The sequence below is a fragment of the Myodes glareolus genome, chromosome 8, assembly GCF_982192425.1.
Source record: "Myodes glareolus chromosome 8, mMyoGla1.1, whole genome shotgun sequence".
Classification (NCBI taxonomy): Eukaryota; Metazoa; Chordata; class Mammalia; order Rodentia; family Cricetidae; genus Myodes; species Myodes glareolus.
Window position 1 is genome coordinate 89,360,834 of NC_142033.1, and position 23,880 is coordinate 89,384,713.

Sequence of the window (23,880 nt, forward strand, 5' to 3'; positions counted from 1 at the left end):
TTCACTGGCAACACTTTTTCATCGTCTGTGGTAGAGCTGGAGAGCAGCACATGCTTCCTCATAGGCAGTGACCTGGTAATATGTGCTGGTGCTCCCTCCATGCTCTGAGTCAGATGTCACACATTATTATTATTAATGTTATTTTTGCTTTTGGAGACAGGGTTTCTCTGTGTAGTCCTGGCTGTCCTGGAACTTGCTGTGTGAACCAGGCTGACCTCGAACTCAGGGATCCACCTGTCTCTGCCTCCAAGTGCTGGGATTAAAGGCGTGCACCACCATGCCTGGCTTTTTCTTTTCTTTCTTTTTGAGACAGGGTCTCACTATGTAACCCTTACTGGCCTGGAAGTTAGTATTTGCAACAAACTGACCCCTCACAGAGACCCACCTGCCTTTTCTTCCCAAATGGTGGGATTAAAGGCATGTACTACAATACCCAGACTGTATCATTTTTTGAGACAGCGTCTCATGTAGCTCAAGAGGCCTCAAAATCACTTGTAACCAAGGATGGCCTTGATTGAACTCCTGATCCTCCTGCCTCCACTTCCAGGTGTCAACTTTTTATTCTTTCCAATTGTATAACTCATGTTGGAGGGGAGTTTAAGCATTAGAATAGAAAGCAGGAAATGTTGATTGCCCTAATTGTAGAAATTCTATCCCCCGAAAATTAACTCAAAACATGAACGGTAGATGGGAATGATGAGAGAATAATATATTTCGGTGAAATTTTTGCATGTGTGAAAGTTTTGTTAACTAGGAACTTTGAGATCCTAGACTTTGCTTTTGTCTTTACTGTGGGAAACAAAGTCTCTTGGGGACACTAGCATTTAAGGTGACAGAGGTCAGAGATTGTTTCCTTCGGTTTAAGCAGCAGCCAAACATTCTTCAATTGGGGGGCTTAGGATGTGGCTGCTGACAACACATTTTATTATGGGGTCTTTAATGATAAAATATTAAACTAAAAATAAGTCAAAAATTACAGGTTTCTTTATTTTTCACTAAACAGACAATTGAAATACATGGTACAAAAATAAGTGGTAAGATTATTGTAAAATGAAAAATGGACAGAATAAATATTCAATTTAATTTTCCATCTATGAGAATTTCACAATAAAATCATAGTTTACTTTGTATTATAGATGTGCTTGTTGGGTCTATTCGTCCTTATATAAGACAACTGGAAATTCCTGAAGCCATCAGTATATATGTTTTGTACACTGTTGGGTTTTTTCCTTGTCAATACAAAGGGAGAAAGAGTTCATAAACTGTTTTCTATAATAACCAAATGATACAGAAACAATGTAAGACAAAGTGATGTCATGCACTTTAATTTCACAATAGCAAAAACTGTTCAAACTTTCGGTTTATTCTTTGTTAGCAGAAAACATTTATTTATAATATAAACAAATTTACAGACTTCGCAAAATTCTAGTGTTCTTTCACCACTGGCAGCAAGATTAGGACTTACAACACCATTTCAGCACACTTCACTACTATTTGCTTTGATGTATGCACCAATAAATGCAGTTCTGGGGTGGGGGGCATATCCCACTTTTCAAGTATAAACACTTCAGGACTATTGGGAGCTCTATTGTGCACATAATAAATACCAATTATACTAAAAATGAAAAGTGGCTGCTACACAGTAACTTATGTAACATGAAGAGCATTCTGCCATTGCCTGGAACAAACAGTAGTCATTGGACTCATGCTAACTTCCAATGTTTACTTGGGAAGAAGTTCCCTCAAGCACATATTGGCCATTCAGCACACCACTCCTTTTGGGTTTCATTTAAGTTTCAGAACAGCCCTGTCTTTGAAGCCTCTGTTTTGTGCTAGAGCTTAGCTCTAGACCAACAAGAACCCTGCGTTGAGATGCTACTTTATTGTGGACACAAATGAACTTTGAAGGACCGTATATAAATCCTAACATGGCCATGTGAACCTACCCTGGCCACACCTGCACATGGAAATGGTAGCATCATCCTAGGCTGAGGCAATTTTAGCTCAAAAGTTAACACACAGCAGAAGATATAATTAACAACTGTGTTGATATTCTTAAGTGGCATTCACAGCCAAGGTCAGAGTCTGCACCCTTTAGTTGCAAAAAAGCTTATCTTTTTGTTACAAAGAGGATGAACAAAAGCATAGACCATCTTCAGGCAAGGTAGTACTTCGTTGGGAAACAGTATATTCAAACTAAACATTGTCAGCTGAAGCTGGTTGTAATTACACTTTAAGAGAACAGGAGCGCTTCATTCTGCATTCAATTGGTGCAACTGGTTAGCTGTTTTCTGTAAGGTTCTGCCATCTTTAGTTTTTTTTTTTAATTTACTTATTATGTATATAGTGTTCTGGGCACCAGATCTCATTATAGTTGGGTCTGAGTCATCATGTGATTGCTGGGAATTGAACTCAGGACCTCTGGGACAGCGGTCAGTTCTCTTAACCTCTCTCCAGCCCATCCATCTTCAGTTTTTATGCTGACTGACTTTTATGCCTGTCAAATGGGTTTAATTTCTGAGGGCAGCTCTAACATTAATGAGAAGGCAATTTAAAGTCATACCAGAGAGGTAAAATGTACTGATTTTTAACCAATTCTCATTTGCTAGAAAAGCATTTTCTTTTGCCTTTTGAAAGCACATTATTCAGCATGTACAATATAAGAAATAAGCTTGACTTAGAGATGGCAGAATCAAAACAGTTTTAATTTGGATCACGCCCATAAGCATTATGGTAAGCCATACTGGGTTGCAGCAGGCATGTGAAATACTGTACTTTATGTATAAAAGATTACCAGGTATGCTAATTCCAAGTACTCAGAACCTTTCTTGAGCAGCTTTCTGTAAATGGCCTCAACATGTTTTATCTGCTGGGTTTTAAACAGAAGAGGTACACAAATCCTAGTATTTTGTAAAATTGTAAAGCCACGTATTTCTGGTAGAGAAGCACCAAAAGAAAAAGCCTTCGTTTGGAGGGTTTCATAATGAGAACAGTGACTCAAGAACCCTTCAGAGATGGGAAAGGCATCTTAAAGCAAGTTTGTTCAAAGTTGTGTCTCTCCCTTACACCTTAACTGTTAAATGGCTCTTCCAAGAAGTCCTTGTTTTCTTCCCAAGAACCAATTTAGCTGATGATGAAGTCCATCTCTGTCTGTGCCTGAAAAGAAAGCAGCAAGGGTAACAGGCATCTGCTCACATTGCTTTGATGCAAATCTGAGTCCCCATTTACTCCTATTATGTTTTAAAGATGTCTTGGTATGTAGCCCAGGCTGGCTTCTATCACTGAATCCTTTCTTAGATTACAGGTCTGTACAGCACCCCCCTGCCCCGCCCCGGAGTCTCTGCTCTTGACATATTTCTAGCATATGCTGAGACAACTTTATTGGTAGACATTTTGTAAAAGAGGCCGTTGCAGAAAAAGTACAATAGAATTAATTGTGTGGTTCTGAAATGCTAGATAGTAGAGATCCTAGGGTAGGCACCAGGTAACACTTTTTCTCTTGGCCTCTCTTTCCTATTATTCATTCCCAGTTTGACTTTCTAAAAGGTAGATGAAAGTTGTAGTTAACGCATTTGTAAAGTCTCTAGAAGTGCCACCCCCCACAGTCTTTGGGGAAGGATGTGGTATAAGATTTGCAAGATACTTTGTGGGAAGGGCGTAGGGTAGAGCTGGCAGTTTACTGGATTTTTGTAGATGTCTGTGTTGTCAAAGATGCTGGAGACAAGTGCTAAATGAGCTGGGTGAGAAGAGCCTACAGGCCAGGGCAGTCTGATTACAAGTTTGCCTGAAGATCAGAGTGCAGGGCTAAGACAGGAGAGGCCAGAGAGTGGTGACAAACACTTTTAATCAGCTGGATCTCTGTTAGTTCAAGGCCATTCTGGGCTACAGGAGATTGAATGTGTCTAAAGGAGAAACAGCTCACACAAAGGTGACCCCAGCACTTGGGAGTCCTAGACCTTTAATCCCAGCATTAGGGAGATGGAGACAGGAAAGGTGGGATGAGACAGGAGCTCACTGCAGTCCGAGGATGCAGTCTGAGGACAGGACTGCCCCTTCGGTCTGAGCATTGGTAGAGGTAAAAAGTCTCTCTAGTGGCTGGCCTCACTGCTGCTCTGGTCCTTCAGGCAAGCTTTATTTGTTAAAACACAAAATACCACTATAGCCCCACACTGGAGAAGCGCACCTGTGGGAAATGAGCACTGGTGAGGATGACTGTTACTGACTGAGAGTGCAGTCATGGTGAAGAGAACGAGGGGTGCTCCTCAGCAAGCACATGAAAACTGTGGAACCAACGTGAGTTCCACCACAGGAAGAGCCACGCTCCTGGCAGGGCAGCGAGTCCCTCAGCACTCCCTTTGTCTCCTCACCATCACCCCGACAGCTGCTCAGAAGTAATCCTTCACTAGGACAGCCCTGTGTCCTGGTTAGCAGGGGTTGGACAGAAGGTTCTCGGGTTTTTCTACTTACTGAGTTAAAGTCTTTCAGGCAGGTGTTCTTTAGCCGCTGTTGGTCTGTGGTCAGGGATAAGGGTGCAGCCGGCCAACATGTCCAAAGAGGCTAAGATGGAGTCATAAAGGTGATCTGCACAGCTCTCCAGCTCACCAGACTGCTCTGCGATCCTCCCAAGGACATCCTTCAAAACTAGTGGTGGTCAAGTAATAAAAGGAATAGCCATTTGCTCAGACAGGGTTGTAGTTCACAGTTCCTCCTCCCTACCCCAGCAGGGTCTCCTGTAGAGCAGGCAGACCTCTAAACTTTCTACCTGAATAAGACCTTGAACTTTTGTATACACCATTACAAAATTACATTGTATTGTATACAGCTTACATCGCTGTGGGGACAGAACCCAAGACTTCATGCAAGATTTCATGTTTGAGTAAACACTACCAATTGAGCCACATTCCCAGTCCACCTCTCTCCAAGGGGAAATCTGTAGATTTTTAGGGGATAGAGAATCAGTGACCAAAACTGGAGCAAAGGTGTGAGAATAGACTAAATTCACTCCTACAGGTAAGAATGAGAAGAGGGATGTGCTGGGGTCAGAGTATGCAAATAGAAGGCCTGTTTCCTTTTGTGACGCACAAAAGCTACTTCCTGTGCTTTATCAGCTGTGTTAAATGCTCCCTAGCTTCCTGCCTTAGGGAACATCTGCCAGCAGAGGATAAGAAAGGGGAAGCCTTTGTTCTCTGCCCAGTGTGGACAAGATAGGGCAGAAAGGGAAGGAACAGCAGGCTGGGTGTGTTGAGGTTAGCCCCTTAGGAAGCCACTTGAGGGCAAAGTGCTGTCCTTACAACTCTTGAGAGAGCTGGTGTCATAGGAATGCTGTAGGGTAGCTGAGCCAAGCTCGGTTCAGTCTTCCTGTGTGCAGTTAGTAGAGTCCTAGGGGTCTTTGATTTAAAACTTTACTGTAAACAGGTCATGGAAGAAAGGCTAGAAAGGTCTCTTTTCCTGGTGTGATTTTTGTGTTGTTTTAATTTAACATATGCATATAGGGGCTTCATTTGGCTTAATTCCCATGGGGTCCAGTCATGTGACTCAAACAGTTTGAATATAAGACAAAATGTCAACCTGTATTTATGTAACTAGGTCAAAATGCCTTTGGCAGGGTGCTGGCATAGGGGCCTCTTGGAGTTAAGGTGTAGTCACACTCCCAAGGTTATATTTGTAGCAAGTAAGAAAGCAGGATCTGAAAAGGCAGTGTGTGTGTGTGTGTGTGTGAGAGAGAGAGAGAGAGAGAGAGAGAGAGAGAGAGAGAGAGAGAGAGAGGGAGGGAGGGAGGGAGGGAGATACACACTAACAGGATGCTGCTTCTGGGAGGAGGAAGTAGCAAGTGCCAAGAGGAACTTGAACAAAACAGCTAAATGCTCCAATTATTCCAGGCAGAGGACTGGGAGGAGTTAGCCTATCATTCTGAAGGAACCTGGATTCATGTCTCAGACTCAATCCAGAAGCCTCTCTGGCCAGCAAAATATCCCTAAGTCTTTTCCCAGAGTAGGACAAAGAGGAATATTAGTGGATTTATTTCCAAGTGAGTCCAAACAGTCAGTTTTAGGATGTCTTCTATTACACATGGCCTCCAAGAAAAGATACTAGCTCTTCCTGCTCAGGCCCTGTGTCTTCAGACCCTAGGACAGCAGCTGGAAGTTTCTTCAGCACCATGCTAAGTGTGTTTGGTTAAAAAAACAACAACAAAAACCTGGCATAGTCAGAGGCAGTAAAGCTTGTAGACCAAGTTCCTGCCCCAATATAAAACCTAAACTTGGGGCTGGTGAGGTGGCTTAGGGAGTTGAGGCATTTACCACATAAATTTGGCAGCCTGAATCCGATCTTTAAAACCCGTGTAAGGGGTTAACCTGATCTCCACACACACAGTATGGGGCATGGACAGGGATGGACACACCTCCATTCATGTACACAATACAACAAACCATTCAGGCTAAGCCACAAAATACCTAAAGATCCTGCGTAAGGCAACATAGGAAGAATTTCAAACAGGCCTTCTGAGAAGCAAGGGCTCATCAGTTCACTTTGCTGGAGACCTGTTAGCGACTGCTTTCCATCAAAACTTCTCCATGTGTTTGTTCACTTTCCCCAGAGTACAACTGACACTGGAAATGTTTTAGGGCACCAGCACTGGGGATGTGAGGCCTTCTGTGCTACAAAACATCTTGCAAAGCTTTATATGGCAGTGGCACCAGGCCTGAAAAACTTTGTTTTGTAACCTTTCTCCAGTAGATAGGTACCTGGCCATCAGTTCACACAAGGTTCATCATGGCTGTGTTGATGCCATTTGATTCCTCTATAAGTACTCTCTCTCTCTGGAACTGGGCTCTTCAAGCACCTACCTGTGTAGTACTACAGGACATTAGTGGTCACTTTGGGGCCCATCAGTTCAAGGCTTTTGCAGACACAGATGGGCATCAGTTCTTGGCATGAAGGCAGTTAGAAATACTCTTGAAGTTCTCACAATTTGCTAAATTGCTATCCTGCAAATGGGTTTAAGTATGGTTTGTATGGTAATGCAACCCTGTCCTCCCATCAGTTTAATTCGTTTTTTTTGTCTTTCAAAACAGGGTTTCTCTGTGTAGCCTTGACTGTCTTGGCTACACATGCTCTGTAGACCATGCTGGCCTCAAACATAGAGCCTGCCTCTGCTTTTCAAGCGCTGGGAGTAAAGGCATGTGCCAACATTTCCCAGCTTCAGTTTAATTCTTAAAATATATTTTTTATTTCTTTGTAAATTTTACATAATGTATTCTGATCATATCCCCACTCATTCCCCTAATAAACTTAATCCTTTTAACTCGTCTGTCCCTGAAAACAGACTGTTCACATCTTTTTTTTTTTTTTTTTTTTGACAAAGGAGTCAGGCTGGTCTCAAACCTAAGTGCTAGGAAGCAGGCTGGGCAGTACTGTCTATAATTGATACGATCCATGCTTTTTTGACAGAAACCCTTCCCTAACTTAGTAGAACATAAAATAGAGAAACATGCCAGTTAAACTTGAGCTAAACAGGAAATCTGAGGGCTTCCCCTGACTACCCCAGCTATAACTAAGGACTGCCAGATCAAATTCCAGTTTCCTGGGCCAGGGAAATGGCTCAATGGGTAAACCTGGGGACCTAATTTTGAGAGAACTAACTCTCACAAGCTGCCCTCTGATCTCTACATCTGTGCCATGCACACACACACCTGAACTCACACAATACACACTTATTCAGAACATTGCCAGAAACTTATACAGCAAAAGAATGAGTTCCGTAGGGGCTGGCATAATGGCTCAGAGAAGAGAGTGCTTGCTAGGCTACCCTGACAGTTCACTGTGTAAAAAGTTCAGCAAGATGGCAGGCAGAGAGGGGAAGAGTCCAGGGGAAGCAAGCCTATGCCCTTGCCTCAAAAACAAGGTAGAAGGGGCCTCACCCATTACATTAAAAAAAAAAAAAATCTTTCTGGGTGGTGGTGGCGCACACCTTTAATCCTAGCACTCAGGAGGTAGAGGCAGGCGGATCTCTGTGAGTTCGAGGCCAGCCTGGTCTACAGAATGAGTTTCAGGCTCAATGTCTAGTTTACTTAGACTTATTACGTCTATGCCCATAACTCCCCCACCATGGGTTTGAAGGGTCTGGAGGGTCAGCGATGTGAGGAGCCAGTAGGTGTTCTTTGTGGAAGTCTCTTGGGCAGTGCACACGTTTTCTTATAACAGAAGAGCAAAACCCTGGCTAAGTTTGAAACCTGAAGCTTACGGCTGGAGATGCAGCTCAGTGGTAGCATCTATCTTATACCCCAAGGCCCTGGACTTGATCTCTCAGCAGTGGGTTCAAACAAACAAAAGACCAAAAAAACACTCAAGACTGGCGAGATGGCTAAGAATACTTACAGCTCTTGGAGAATACCAGGTTTGGTTCCTAACACCTACTTGGAAGCTCACAATAACTTTTTAACTCCAGTTTCAGAAGATCCAACACCCACTTCTGACCTCCACATGTTTTTGCATGCATATGGTGCATATACACACACTTAGGCGCACACACACATTTAAAAACCAAACACTTCAAGCAAATATACACAGACATTCAGGGCTCAGTGATGAGGAGCACAACGACTTGAGTTTGTTGCATTAGGCTGCTCACATGCAACTGTAGCGCAAAGGGAGCTAATGTCCCGGCCTCCAAGAACACCTGTATTCATATCATTACCCTCACATAGAAACACACATAATTGAAAAGTAAGTCTTTTATTAAAAAGGGCATTGTGCTGGTCATCCCAGCATTCAGGAGGCAGAAGCAGGCATGTCTCTCTGAGTTCAAGGCTAGCCTCGGCTACCTAGTGAATTCCAGGACAGCCAGAGAGCTCAGTAGTGAGACCCTATCTCAAAACAAACAAACAAAAAGCACTATAGGGCCTGTGAGGCAGCACAGTAGGTCTCATGGAGTCTAATGACCTGACTTTGACCTCTGGAGCCCAAATAATATATAAAAATTCAAATACACAGCAACGTGACCAGGAACTAGGAGACCTTGTCTCACAAAATCAAATTGCAGGCGTAAACCTGTAATTCCAGGACTTAAGGCAGAGGCAGGAGAATCCTTGCAGGTTCAAGACCATCCTGACTTATATGCCTAGTCAGAGCTAAATAGGGAAACTGTCTCAAAAACTAACAACAAAACAAAACTACTAGAATTACTATTAATAGTCACTTGATTTAAAAAAAAATGGATGAATGACCTAGATACTTCAGAAATTATTAATTGAGAGGGAACTACGTGCTATATAATCTTCAGGTAAAATGGCTAGTTGAAACAGACGAAATGGCAGCAAGGATGACAGAAAAGGGATCTCTTACTGCTGGTGGGAAGCAGTATGGAGGTCTGCACAGGACTAGGGACATCAGCAGGACCTGGGAACCCTTCTACTGACTATGAACGTCACTCTCAACCTTTGCTGTGCTCCAGTCACATCTCTGCATGAGATGGAATGGATGTGGGAAATGGGACCAACCTGAAAATCCCTGTCTGTTGAAGCTGATGAGAATGTTACATTGAGAAGATAGAGTGCTACCACATTCTAAATTCAATTGCTGTAATAGTGGCTATTTTTTTAAAATTTATTTTTAATTACATGTACATGTATGCATCTGTGTATTGGTATGTGTGCATAGGCGAGTCTAGAAGACAACACTGGATGTCCTAGAGCTGGAGTTACAGTGCTCACAATAGCTAAGCTGTTTTTCCAGTTCCTGGCTAGTTGTCACCTTTGTTTTTATTTATTTATTTAGAGACAGGGTCTCATTATGTAGTCCAGTTTGTCCTGGAACTATCACACCAGGCTAGCCAGAAATTTAAGAAGCAGCTCTGCCTCCCAAGTACTGGGATTAAAGACATGTACCACTATGCTTGGCTCTTCATCTTTCATTTTACATTGACTAATTCAAACTTTTTAATTATGTATACAGTGTTCCTCCTGCATGTATGCCTGCAGGCCAGAAGGGGGCACCAGATCTCATTATAGATGGTTATGAGTCAACATGTGATTGCTGGGAATTTAACCTCTGAGCCACCTCACCACTCCAATTTAGACTTTTATATTAAAATTCACTAGTAGGTGAATGGGTTGAATTCCTAAAATACTCAGTGGAAAGGCATACCCCAATTATAGCTACATACAGTGGACATGTGTACCACACTGGACCCATAGATAGAGATACATTATGTGTCAATAAACAACCAAACAAAGCTCTTCCTTACCCACCTGGGGTGTTATCCATCAGGCACTGAAGAAGAATCTCCCCCTTCTCCAAGACACTCTCTGTCAGGGACTGATGTTTGTCTACATCTTTCTTAAATTGCTTAAGACATCAAGAAAGAAAAAAAGCTTCAATATTATTGCTTGTAAAAGTTATCTAGAATGAACTTGACCCAATACTTGACTTCTCTAACATGGAAGACAGCCATCAGCAGTAGAATCCCTCAGTGGACCAGTCTAGTGGCAGCTAGTCCATGGGAAATACATTCATTGATTTTCTTTGTTGTTTTGAAGAAGGGTCTTAATTTAGCTTAGGCTGTTCTAGAGTCCTCCTTCTTACCCTCCCCAGTGCTAGAATTAGAACCCTGGGCCATCAAGCCCAGCTCAACAGAAGACTTCTCTCCCAAGAGGCTGGCTCTTGACCAGGCTGGAATGGGGATTTAATTTTGTGCCCTACTGTATGGTGCTCTCTAACTCAGTATGGGACTAAGCACCAGAATGAACATGTTAAGTAAGAACTACAAGCAGAGTTTGCCGGTACACTGACTCGCGAGCTGTGGCCCTCACCTTTATTCCTCCTCTGTGGACCTCTACAGCAACACCTTGGCATCAGAGAAGCTGATGTTTTCCCAAAAACTCTTCCCAAGCAGGTTTTCCCTCACAACTACAAAGCAGTGTTGCTGATCTTTATTTTCATTAAAGGCAGTCCTGGCTGTCCTAAACTCCCTATGAAAACTGGGCTGGCCACAATCTCCTAGAGCTATGCCTACTTCTGTCTCCTGAGTGCTGATTTAAAGGCAAGTGCCACCGCAGCTAGCTGTAGCTAATTTTTTGTTAAAAAAATCTTTCTTTAGAAGGTAAAAAATATATAAAATTAAACTATGACATGGGGTAGAACTCATTGTTTAATATTTTTAGGGTGCTTTTTCATTCTTGGATTTGTTCTCCTGTCACCACTATTACTCTGCCCCCAAATACTTTATTCTCCTGGGCGAGAGGGCAGGAAAGAGGAAAGGACAGGAGGACGGGGGAGGATGGGGACGGGGAGGATGGGGACAGGGGAGGATGGGGACGGGGGGGGGGGGATGGGGACAGGGGGGGGATGGGGACGGGGGAGGATGGGGACTGGGGACAGGGGAGGATGAGGACAGGTATAGGAGAGAAAGAGTGATGATTAAAATGTAAGCACACATAAATCTAAGAACTCAGTCTCCGTCTAAGCAAGAGCCAAGAGAGCCCATTCGTAAGTCCTGTCCCGTTCTGAGGAAGGCGTCAGCAGTGTCATCTCACTGACAAAGCTGTGTTCATACAAGAGGTCTAAGCTTGACTATTATGCAAGAATAAGTCCTGGCTCAGAGCTTAGCTGTCTACAACGCAAGATGGTTGCATCTGGCTACTTTTAAGTTGAGTCACAGAGGTGCTTATGAGGGCTCAAATGCAGAGTGCAGTAAGTCTACTTTCACTTGTTTAGCCAGGCCAGGAAAGCTACTGGGGTAAGTCAGAGAGCACTTTCCTCTCCCTGGGATTCCCATCTTTCCTTTCCTCTGTGAAGGATTCCCACAGAGAGAACCTTCAGGTTCAGCCTTCCTCTCTTTCCTTAAGTTTTTCTCTATCTCTACACTGTATCTAAGAGCATCCTTGCCATGATGGGATAGCTGGTTAGCCCAGGCTAGATTTTAGTAGACTGCAAAGACAGAAAACAAAGGCTCTCCTCTCCAGACGTGCAGTCCCCAGGATGCTGAGTCAGAGCTTGATGGTAAATCTCACCGTCTTCTGCTGACTCAGTGTTAGGGTATATGATCTGATATGGATTCCCCATTCCCTGCCAGACTAGCAGCAGGTCTGGGCTACAAACACCCCATGTGATCAAAGTCAGCCAAGCTACCCAAGGTTAGCAGTTACAGGAATTACTCTCCATTTCAATATACTTTTAATCTAGTATCACTAGCTACAATTCATAGGTGTGAAATAACAGACCTTAATAACAAACAGGCGTAAAATAAAATCCATAAAACTGGTGTCAGATTTTGGGTTAAATTTGGCTTAAATCTGTCCTATCACACGGCCCCATCTATGCCCGGATTCAGTATAGTTTCAGCTCAGCTCCATAAACACCAATACCGTCCAGAAGAACTGTGGTGACGTTGATGTGTTCTGTGTCTGCAGTGCCCTGTGTGGCAGCCACCGCATAGCTGTGGTGCACACCTGACTTAACTGAACTGTCATTCGATTCCCAGGCCTAAGAATCCAACCCTGAGACATCGGCCAAAGTACCATGCAAATCCCCTCGAAAATATTTCTGATTCGAGACAAATATCATTTTCCTCTATCTGGTCTGGAAGTTCAGTCATATTTTATAGTTTACAAAATTTGGAATTTAAAAAAGGTGTCTTGATTAGATATATTCAGATAAAATAGTCAGCTGAGCTACAAGATTCCAGCTATTTGAGATTTTATTTTCTAAGAAGTGATTTAACCACCAGTTTCATGGGTGAGCAAGCCAGGAGCCAGGACCACACATTACCCGGTAAAGCTGCAGAGAAGACTTGAGACCCGTCAGAGTGGACCTGGGTGGAGCACTGAGGTCAGCAACATCTGTGACATCATACAACCAGCAGATGAGCTCTTCCAGCTGACAACAAAATGTCTGTGGAGATAAGAGCACATGGAGCCGAGAGCTCAGCGAGGAAGTCTGCCTACCATGCTCAGGGCCCAGTACCACAAACAAAGTCCACATGGTGCATCTGAGTGAGCTGCTCTTGACCTTGTCCAAAAGCTACAAATGCCAGCATTTTAGGATACAGATATCCTTCTAGAGTTCTCTCACAGGGTCATTTGTCTTCACCTCTACCCCATGACTCCAGACTCCCCCCGCCAGGACAACGAATGCCATACTTGGTTGTATCTCCCCTCATTCGGCAATGACACCAACACTAACAGGCTCAGAATACAGCCCTGAAGGTGAGAATGGAGCTGTGGAGGAACAGGTCGAGCCCGGAACAAGCTGCCACATGAGCTAGTTCTTGGACCAGGGCTGTTGCCAACCACTAAACTAACTTTTTTTTTAAGACTTATTTATTAATTATATATACAGGGTTCTTCCTGCATGTATCCCTTCAGGCCAGAAGAGGGAACCAGATCTCATTGCAGATGGTTGTGAGCCATATTGAACTCAGAACCTCTGGAAGAGCAGGCAGTACTCTTAACCTCTGAGCCATCTCTCCAGCCCAACCACTAAACTTTCTATTCAAAACAGCTGTTACATGATGAATTAGAAATTCCCGACCCACAGTGAAAAACTGCGTATCTGCTTCATATCACCAAGGCACACATAGTATTGGTGCTTCATGTTACCTAATTTCTCTGTCACCTTCATTAAAGGAGAACAATACCTCTATTTTGGGGGTATATGTGTTGGAGGTGCTGAGACATGCTGTTGGTGGGCTGGGGAAATAACATTTATTCCAGAAGCTTCTCCTTGCCGAGCATCTTTACCTGCACACATTGCACCAGTGACGCTTTCCCCTGCCCTGTGTTCCTGGGAAGCCTCTCTCCAGCAACTGGCTCTGAGAATGACCACCTGTCCGACGCAGCTTGCATGGAGGGGTGAGTTTTCAGCAGTCCAGAAGAGACCCCGAGGGCCTGGCTGCTCATTATACTACTTTTGCCTGAGAAGTCTTTGGGATGGATAGAGTCCACGAAGCAGGGGTTCTGGACCACAGGCCCTTGGAAGGTAGCACCAGAAGGATGCTGCCTTTGGCTGGAGTCCAATGTGGGGGAAGCTGACCCATCACTGTCTGAGACTTCCAGTGAACTGTGCTCCTCAGCAGCCCCAGGGGGTAGGTTCACGAGGGTGGGAATGGCACCTAAGTAAGACATCAGACTAGAAGCCTGAGTCAGCCTTGTGGGCAAGGCAAGGTACTCATCCTCACTTTCCATCTCCTCTTCTGATGTCCACCCAGGCTTCACACAGGTGGGATGCCCAACATTCTGGCAGGCTCTCTTCTCCCTCTCTAGTCTGGGAAAGGGTGGGCCCCTCTCCTTTGTCCTCAGCTGGGGAGAACCCACACCGAGGTTTTTGCCTATAGGTGGATAGTCTTTTGTGTCCCTCGGGGCTGCCTCTCTGTTCTCACAAGAAGAATCCTCGGTACCTGAGGCTCTAGGGGTTGATTCAAGCTGCTTCCAAGATGCCAGGCTTATGCCATCCTGTTTCTGGGATACTCCCAAGGGCCAACGCTTAAGGCATGCCCCCCTGGCTCCAGAAAACGGCAGGGTAGGCACTTCTGCTGATAAGCAGCTGTGTGAGATGTTAGTGGGTGACTTAAGAGTACTTGCTGCAGAGACAGAGAAACTGTCCAGATCTACACCTGAGTCCTGCATGACAGGGTCGGCCAGTACGTGACTCTCGAGTTGCTTTGGGAGCGGAGGCCCAGGCCTCAGTGGGTAAGTGTAGTCAAGCAGGTCTTCATACTCTTTATTTGGGTTCCAGAGTGGGGAATCGCGGTTAGGAGAGGGAGGTAGAGAATTTGGCAGCACACAGGCCCAGTACTCCGCCTGAAAGGAGAGCTGTCTCTTACCCAAGCCAGTAGCATTACTCTCAGGGACCCCAGGCTGTGGTGACCACAGGGACTGAGGCTCTGACCCCATCACAGAGGGGGCTCCGTGGGGTACAATAAACTTCTGAGAGGAGACCTTGGCAAAGGAGCTATTTTGAGGCTCTGCCTTCTTCTGGTGATCCTGGAGACTGTTGCCCATGGCAGAGGCAGAGATGCTTCTGCTAGAGAGCTGAGGAGCACCTGGGCTCACCGTGGTCTTCCATTGTGATAGGACAGGGAAACTTGAGACGTGAGGTTGCTGGCTGAGGCCCAGAACTTGAGGTGACTCAACCGGAGACTGGTTGTCTTCACTGTCAGCATCATGTCCTGAGCACACAGTTATAGTTCCAAGGACTTTAACCCTCTGATACAGGTCCTGGGAGGCAGGAAGTTCGCTTTCCTCCATCTACAACAAGGGGAAAAAGCAAAAGCTGAGGTGAAAATAAGCAAAGTTTTTTTTTTTTAAAGATTTATTTATTTATTATGTACACAGTGTTCAGCCTCCATGTATGCCTGCAGGCCAGAAGAGGGCACCAGATCTCATTACAGATGGTTGTGAGCCACCATGTGGTTGCTGGGAATTGAACTCAGGACCTCCGGAAGAGCGGTCAATGCTCTTAACCTCTGAGCCATCTCTCCAGCCCACAAAGTTTTTTTTTTTTGTTTTTTTTAAAAAGAACAGTTTTCTTCTTTAAGGTTGAAGGAGGAGTGTGGGGGGATATCAATGAAAACAAAGTAGGTCTAAGGCTCCAATGGTAAAACCTATTACTTAGTATACTTATCTAAGAAAACAAAACAAACAAAGAAACAAACAAAAATGGAAAGAAAGATAGATGAATACATAGATTTGCTTGTGTGCCCAGAGGAGTATTCAGGCAAGATTTCAAGGCTCCTGCTGCTAGTACCAATACTCATCGTACCCTGGGAACTCTTTGGCAACTGATTCCTGATCCCATCTTTTCAGAAATTAAGTCATTTACTTTGTGAGAGCAGAATCCACGAGTTTTGCATGCAGAAGCTGGAAATCAATGCCTCTCCTCTGATGATGGGTCCCCATCAAGTGAACAAGCCCTCCATCAATCACTGCCACTGAAAGGAGATTCAGCAGGCTCCACCAGGGTACACTCTTATAAAATGAGTCCCTCCATTTCTTCACTCTGGACTTTTAATCTCAGGGAGTAACTCACCCCAGAGGAAGACAATAACTAACACAAGGACTTCAGAACCAGACTGAACTCCTATTTGTACCACCTTCCAGAAGTACGAGAGCCTTCCCTCCCTGCCCTGGGGAATGGACATAGCACCAGCACTGCCTCCCTAAGGAGGCATTGACAAAACACTAAGAGCCCCTCATTAGCAGGTGTAAGAACAGAAAACACAACCTCTTTTAAGAAACACCCACTTCTGGGCTGGCTGATTTGCTTCTTGACCCAACAAACATGATTTACAGGTGCCAGAGCCCCCTGCTGACCCTTGCTATCAACAGGTGCTGTTCTCTCCCAGTCATGTGCAGAGCCTTCTCACAGGAGAGGGCTCCAAGGAAAGAAAGACCAAGCAGCAGTCAGACACAATGCACAAATGAAAGCTGTCCCTGGACCTCGGTAGATTGAACATGATGTTGCCAGAGCCAGGAGGAGCAGATCACTGATCATTCTCCTACTATAAGGACTTAAAAGATTCAGGGACATGCCTTTGGCCTTAGAACATGGCTCTCATTTAATCTCCAGTCATGGAGGCCAAAGGCACTGCTGCCCATTAAAGGAGCTTCAGGGTTCTGACAATTCTCAAAAGGATTTAATCTGGGAACCCCCAGCCCTCTACCAAGTCCCCTAGAAGCTTTCAGATTACCAAATCAGAAGCAGGATGAGGGTCCCTCATTAAGAGACCCCTGATCCTAGTCCTCTGGTCAGCAGGTTCCTGATGAACCTCAAACTGTCCTTAAGAGGTCCCCAGTGACTCTGAACAGGAGACATAGCACAGAACCCCCTGCTGACTTCAAGGCCCAGCTCTCCAAGTGAACCTGTGAAACAGGATCCCACGACTCCCACCTTGCAGTGGTGGGCAGGGATTAGCCGTCAAGAAAATGTGGTGCACACCCAAAGGATGCTCTGGCTCAGTTCCAGCTTCAACTCCTCAGTACTTACGTGGCTTCCCACAGAGTGAAGAAGGTCTCCAGTCCCCATGCTGGCAGAAGGAAGTGGGCCTCTGAGGGTAGGTTTAGACCTATCTGCTACCAGTTCTCCGCTGGCAACGTGGGCCTGTGACAAAAAAACTCCAGCGATGCAGTCAGGACCAGCCTCAGCCCTCCACAGTGGCCCTCTCTCGACTTCCAGATGCAGGGGTTGCTGTGGCTCGAGCCCTGGGGGCAGCAGCTCCTGTTCCCCAGAGTTCCACCTGCCACAGGACGGGACCTTCGTATTGACAGATGCGTCTGTCTCAGCCACATCTTCACCTAGGGCCATTGAGTCTTCCCTAAATTGGGTTTCCCTTGAAGCCTTCAGGAACCTACAAAACAAGTGAAGCAGAGAGAAAAATAATTTTCTTCATGTGTCCTGAAAAACCCTTGATTTTAAGACAGACTTTTCTGGTCAAAGGAACAGTGACCACTTCCTTGGGGTAATATCTAGGTCTGGATTTCCCTCAGCCCAGACCCTTTCACAGAGATGCCTCAGTAGTCGGGAAAAGTGTGACCAAACCAAAGGCTTGTACAGCCTACTGCACAAGGCAAAAACAAGGCAACAAAAGAAAAAAAAAGTACTGTAAGCCAGCTGATCTGGGTGGAAGGCACATGTTCCTTGCCTGAAAGCTGACGGGAGAGGCGGCTTCCACAGGAGAAGGGGGAGTGCAGGTGAGCGGGCGCCTTCTCACAGGTGACACATCTCATCCTAACTGCCTGCTCATGAGATACTTGGTTCTGCAAATCTCAGCACAGATCATTGTTTCCTAGGGCCATTCTTTTCACTGACGAGGTTCCCATGTGCTGTTCTGGACATTACACATGGACAGACCAGAGGGAAGGGTGGCTTCAAAAGCCCTTGTGATTACCACTCACCCAGGTGAGATGAGACGGACCTGAGCACAGGCCTTGCCTCAGCGTGTAGCACTGCATATGTCGTCTCTACCCCACCTCACTGAGGTGTCCAGCTGGTCGTTGCCATGCACACCTTCCCCTCAAGTGGTTCTCTGATGTTAATGGCTTGTCAGTCAGCAACTTGAGTCTTGTCCTTTCTACCCTGGAGGAGACCAAATTCAGGTACGCCTAGGTTTCTACTGGGCTCAGGAGGATGCTTCTAACTATTCTTGGTGGGAGGAGACTGTGGGAATAGGAACCACACCCAGACTGTGGGCCAGGTGAGGCTTTTGATCCAATGATGACCAATGACCAGAAACAGAGCAGCACCCCTTCTCAGGCTGCCTTGGTATAAGCTGATCCTGGCAGCCTCAGGAAGCCATGGAAAGCTGGGTAATAACAAGTTCATGAGAGAAAGGAGGAGAGCACCCCAGGCAGAGTCATGGTGAGGGGCAGCTGGGGAAGGAAGGGAAGAACCAGCTGGACCCACAGAAGCGCTCTGAGACAACAAGCTAGCATCAGCAGGCTGGGGCACTGGTGGGATGACAGGCACAAGTCTGACCTGAAAGGACATGGAAGTGGGGACAGTGGACAGGGAGCCACCTGCGGAGCACCAGGACCAACCTCAAGACTCAAACCTGGACAGGAACAGCCTTATTTCCCCAGAGACTAGAGGCAAAGTGTGGAAAAGGAAGTTGCTGGTAGCAGCATAGGAAGCTGCCAAGTGGCGTAGAGTGGCCACATCAGGCTCTTCCTGCTTGGTTTCAATACCAGGAAATGCAACCCAGGTAGAATATGACATTTCTCCTCCTCCCTAACCCAGAATATGGGGCTCCAGGCCATTTTGAGGTGACTTCAGAGAAAAGCATGGACTGTGAACGCAATCAGCTCGCTCTTCTAAACACGAACTCCTTCATGGGTTCATCGGGCTCTGCCCTGTTTTCCTTTTTCTGGTGGAAACAGCACCTAACCTTCATATAACAAGGAAAGTATTGCCTGGCGATGGTTGTGCACACCTTTAATCCCAGCACTTAGGAGGCAGAGGCAGATGGATCTCTGTGAGTTCGAGGCCAGCCTGGTCTAGAGTTCCAGGACAGGCTCCAAAGCTATACAGAGAAATTCTGACCAAAAAATAAAACAAACAAACAAAAAACAAGCCAAGTATTTACCACTGAAGAGTCCCACAAGCACAGGCCAGCAGTGTTGTTAGTTTTCGTGTATAACTCCTATCATGTGATACATATACAAACATAAATATCCCCACACATACACCTTTGTTATGAAAGTGCTGAACAGGGCAGCTATTGGTATATCCTGGATCAAAGAGCAGTCCTCCTGTTAGAGAAACCCATTCTCTTTAACCATGATGGACACACGAGGCAGTGAAAGGAGAGACCTGCCTCAGCAGTCAGATCCACTAAATCAACTCTATTAATGGGGTGACAGGTAAAGCCAGATTGCCCTCATAGCCCAGTCCTAGAATCTTGTGCACGCTGTGGAGTCAGGTTCAGAGCTGTGTGACTCCAGACCCAAGCTCTTGATGAAACAAACAAGGATCAAGTGAGAAAACAAATCAGAAGGCACCCAGAGCAGCTGAGGGTGGAGAATGGGGAGCAGAGTGCTCAAGTTCAGATGAGGATTTTCATGGAGCCACATCCTCCCCTTGTGGCTCTTTGAAAAATTGTACATATTATTATTTTTGTGCACGTGCGTGTGTATCTGTGTGTGTGGGCACCAGTATGGGCCCACAGAAGTCAGAAGACATCAGCTCTCCTGGAGTTGGAGTTGCAGGTAATTGTGAGCTGCTTGACATGGGTACTGGGAATAGAACTTGGGTCCTCTTGAAGATGAGACAGCACTAACTGCTGAATCATCGCTCCAGCCCCCGCATCAGTTTTGGTAACTACAGCTGACCCTATCAAAAAAAAGTATTTCTGCATGTATGGATGCATCACATATGGATGTGTACAGATGCATATGCCATGCCATGCCATGCATGGAGGTCAGAGGACAATTAGTCGAGTCTGTTCTCTCCTTCTGCCATGTGGGCTTCCAGAGATCAAACTCAGGCTACCAGGCTTGGCAACAAATGTCTTTCTTTACCGGATGAGCCATCTCAATGGCCCTACTTTGTTTCAATGACACGTTTTTAAAATTCCTGTCTTCCTTGGAAGTCATTATTCATAAAAGGTTTCAAACTTGCTCCAGGGAGGGCAGCACGGAGAGCTATGAGAGCTCTCAAAGGCTGCTGAGGAGACTGCAGGAGGCGGAACCCTAAAGGAGGTTAACTAAGTGGTCAGAGGCCCTCTGTTATCCAGGCGTGGGTTCTGACTGAGAATGCCCTCACAGATGGATCTGAATGCTTGCCTCCTAGTTGCTGTGACCGTTTTGGGAAGGATTAGGAGATGTGGCCTTGTTAAGGAGGAAAAATGTCACTGGAGGTGGGTTTTGAACTTTCAAAAGTCCATGCCAAGTCTAGTCACACTCTCTCCCTGCCTCCAATTTCTGGTTCAGATGTAAGCTCTCATCTACCGCTCCAGTGCCATGTTTGCCTGCCTGCTACATGATTCCCACCATGATAGTCACAAATGCACCTTCTGGAACAGCAAATAAGTCATCAATTAAATGCGTTCTTTTATAAGCTGCCGTGGTCATAGTGTCTCTTCATAGCAATGGAACAGTAACTAAGACAGCAGGTAAAGTCTGACATTCAGAGCAGAGTTCAAGCCTGAACCACATGGTGGGAAGAAAGGAGCAACTGTAAACTGTCCTCTGGCCTCCGCGCACCACCATGGCATGTGAGCGCCCACACCCACGTCAGCAGTGCTGTCTCATCTTCAAGAGGACCCAAGTTCTATTCCCAGTACCCATGTCACGCAGCTCACAACTACCTGCAACTCCAACTCCAGGAGAGCTGATGTCTTCTGACTTCTGTGGGCCCATACTGGTGCCCACACACACAGATACACACGCACGTGCACAAAAATAATAATATGTACAATTTTTCAAAGAGCCACAAGGGGAGGATGTGGCTCCATGAAAATCCTCATCTGAACTTGAGCACTCTGCTCCCCATTCTCCACCCTCAGCTGCTCTGGGTGCCTTCTGATTTGTTTTCTCACTTGATCCTTGTTTGTTTCATCAAGAGCTTGGGTCTGGAGTCACACAGCTCTGAACCTGACTCCACAGGTCACAAGATTCTAGGGTTAGGATGTGAGAGTGATCTGGCTGCAGAAAATTAATGTTTAAGTTTTTCTTTTTTTTAAGATTTATTTATTATGTATACAGGGTTCCACCTGCATGTATGCCTGCAGGCCAGAAGAGGGCGTCAGATCTCATTACAGATGGCTGTGAGCCACCATGTGGTTGCTGGGAACCGAACTCAGTACCTCTGGAAGAACAGCCAGTGCTCTTAACCACTGAGCCATCTCTCTAGTCCTTAAGTTTTTCTTTTTTAAAAGGTCTGATGTTCAATATTTTCACCGAAACAGCAGTTTATAGGTGATTACTGTCCAAGTTTGCAGACTCAGATCCTTTACAACCTCATTTATGAGTCTGCCTGAAACCATGCTCTCTCCTGCACTAGGCACTTGTCTTGTTGCTGGGACAAAATGTTTGACAAAAGCAGCCCAGGAGGTCGTTTTTTTTTTTTTTTTTTTTTTTTTTGGCTCAGAGGTCAAGAGTTCAGTCTCACAGTGGGGCAGGCTGTGCAGGAGAAACCTGGGCTGTTGTTAGACTGCACCTGCAGCAGGGAGCAGAAAGGAGGAGCAACAGCATTCCAATTCCTTCCCTGCTCATCCATCTGGGACCTAGCCATAGTTAAGGGAGCACCCCACCTCAATTAGCCTTATCTAATAATCCATATAGGCACACCCAGAAGACTGTTTTCTACATGATTCCATATCCTGTCAGGTTGACAACAGTAGCCATCCTAATTCACAAACACACTTAACTGCAAATAGGTTCACAGCCATCTCATTATGCAAAATACATTCAGTCCAACACAAAACACCCACTCTAACAATTCCAACACTTTTTAACTGTGCACCTGCTAGGGCCAGAGGGATGGCTCTGTGGTGAAGAGCACTGATTGCCCTCTTTTATCTGTTTTTTTTGTTTTCGAGACAGGGTTTCTCTGTAGCTTTGGAGCCTGTCCTGGAACTTGTTCTGTAGACCAGGCTGGCCTTGAACTCACAGGGATTCGCCTGCCTCTGCCTCCTGGGTGCTGGGATTAAAGGTGTGCGCCACGTCTCTTAAAGAGGACTCAGGTTCGATTCCCAGCATCTACATGATGGCTCACAACCATCTTTAACTCCAGTCCCAGGGATCTGATTATCTTTTCTGGCCTCCACAGGCATCATGCATGCATGTGGTATACAGACATACATGCAGGCAAAACATTTGTGTGTGCATATGTGTGTAACTTGATTATCTTCTGAAACTCAACAAATCACCTGTGAGCTCCTGTACAACTAAAACTGACGTTCTATACTTCCAGTATACAATGATATAAAATATACATTCCCATTCCCAAAGGAAAGAATTGGGGGACAGCAAGGAATACGATCAAACAAAGACCAAACATAGCAGAGCAAACACCAACTCTTGCAGCTAGCTTCATGGGAGCTGGCAGCTGGAGCCCATTATGGAATACTTCGGGTTCCAAAGGCTTGAGTAGCCCTGCTCTCCAGACGCCACTGCCAGCATAGAAAATAGTGAACTCTGCCCCCTTTTCTGAGAAAGTCCTGTACAACATAGAACTGCCAACCGAGGGGCCACCCATGCTTTAACATCTTCCAGGGCCCATTAAAATTCACCATTAAACCCCTCAATTAGTCTCTGGAACCGGTTATAGGATCCACCAGATATCATTAGGAGTGACCCAGTGGCTTTCTCTTGTCCCACAGTAAAACTATGTTTAGCACCATGTATATGCTAACACTAGGGGACACCTGATCTTTCCTGTATCTGCTGTATCACCCTCAAGCAAGCTTGTTCCAGCTGTTTGGCTTCTCCCCGCTCATCCCTGTTTAGAGTAAATAGGAGAGGACTGGCAAGTGGGAGACAGGGCACTGTTTCACTTCTGTCTAACTTATTCAAATAGATGAATAATTCACCAAGAGCAATTCTCTGAACAAAAAAAAAAAAAAAAAAAGAAGAAGAAGAAGAAAAGAAAAAGAAAAAAATTCCTGCAATGGTTCTTCAAACCACAATTCCCTTGGAAACAATTACATTTATTCAAAGTGTCAGCAGTCCCGTTCTGACAAGTGCTACCACTGCACCCATGGCCCCTGACAGTCACCTGTGCTGGCACAGATGCCCCTTTCAGTCTGGGGCCTCAGTGAAACCTCACAGGACTCACAGGTACAGAGAGAAATATCACAAATACCAGTGCAGATCATATCTGCGCCCTGTGTGTGCAGAGCACCTGCATCTATGCACAGCATTCACAACCTCTTGCTCTAAGAAGTTTATCCAAATCATTGATCATGTTCCCTTTTGTAAACACCATAGCACTCAAGTAATACAAGAAAACCAAGATATATTGTAGTTTAACTGAATTTAAAACTTTGTGTACAAAAGAAAAGATACATGTAAGGGGGAGCATTTGCCAATTATCTGTCTGACACAGGGCACAGAAAATGTATGGGGTGCTCATAATTCAATGATAAAAAATAAAGTTCTCTGAGAGTTATCAAATATTTAAATGGATACCTCTGCAAAGAAATCCACAATACCTACTAAACACTTGAAAAGATTAATAACAACAGAAGTCATTACAAATCTGGGTATCATAATGAGATATCACCTCCCATAATGCCCTGGCTAATTTTATTTTGACTTGACATGAGATAGAGTTATTTAGAAAGAGGGAACTTTAATGAGCAAGAGAGGAAAACCGGGCAGCAGGGCACATTGCTTCAAGGTTTCTGAGAGAGTCAAAGCAGAGGCCAAGCTAGGCAGGAAGGCAGCA

General features: G+C 45.3%; 1 protein-coding gene across 2 annotated transcripts in view; it reads right to left on the reverse strand.

The window, feature by feature from the left end:
* Window positions 1–1,342: 1,342 nt before the first annotated feature.
* The window catches only part of Cep68 (centrosomal protein 68), a 30,777-nt gene continuing 8,239 nt past the window's right edge, over window positions 1,343–23,880 (reverse strand). Inside the window, exons 2-8 of one of the 2 annotated variants that reach the window (XM_048435487.3) lie at window positions 17,889–18,069; window positions 16,981–17,341; window positions 13,737–15,242; window positions 12,766–12,888; window positions 10,248–10,344; window positions 4,468–4,641; window positions 1,343–3,156 (exon numbers count right to left, since the gene is read on the reverse strand). In XM_048435487.3, coding sequence (XP_048291444.3) covers window positions 4,472–4,641; window positions 10,248–10,344; window positions 12,766–12,888; window positions 13,737–15,242; window positions 16,981–17,298 — 2,214 coding nt within the window. In that variant the 5' untranslated portion in view covers window positions 17,299–17,341; window positions 17,889–18,069 and the 3' untranslated portion in view covers window positions 1,343–3,156; window positions 4,468–4,471. The remainder of the gene's footprint in view (window positions 3,157–4,467; window positions 4,642–10,247; window positions 10,345–12,765; window positions 12,889–13,736; window positions 15,243–16,980; window positions 17,342–17,888; window positions 18,070–23,880) is intronic. The other variant, XM_048435486.3, reaches the window with a different exon arrangement.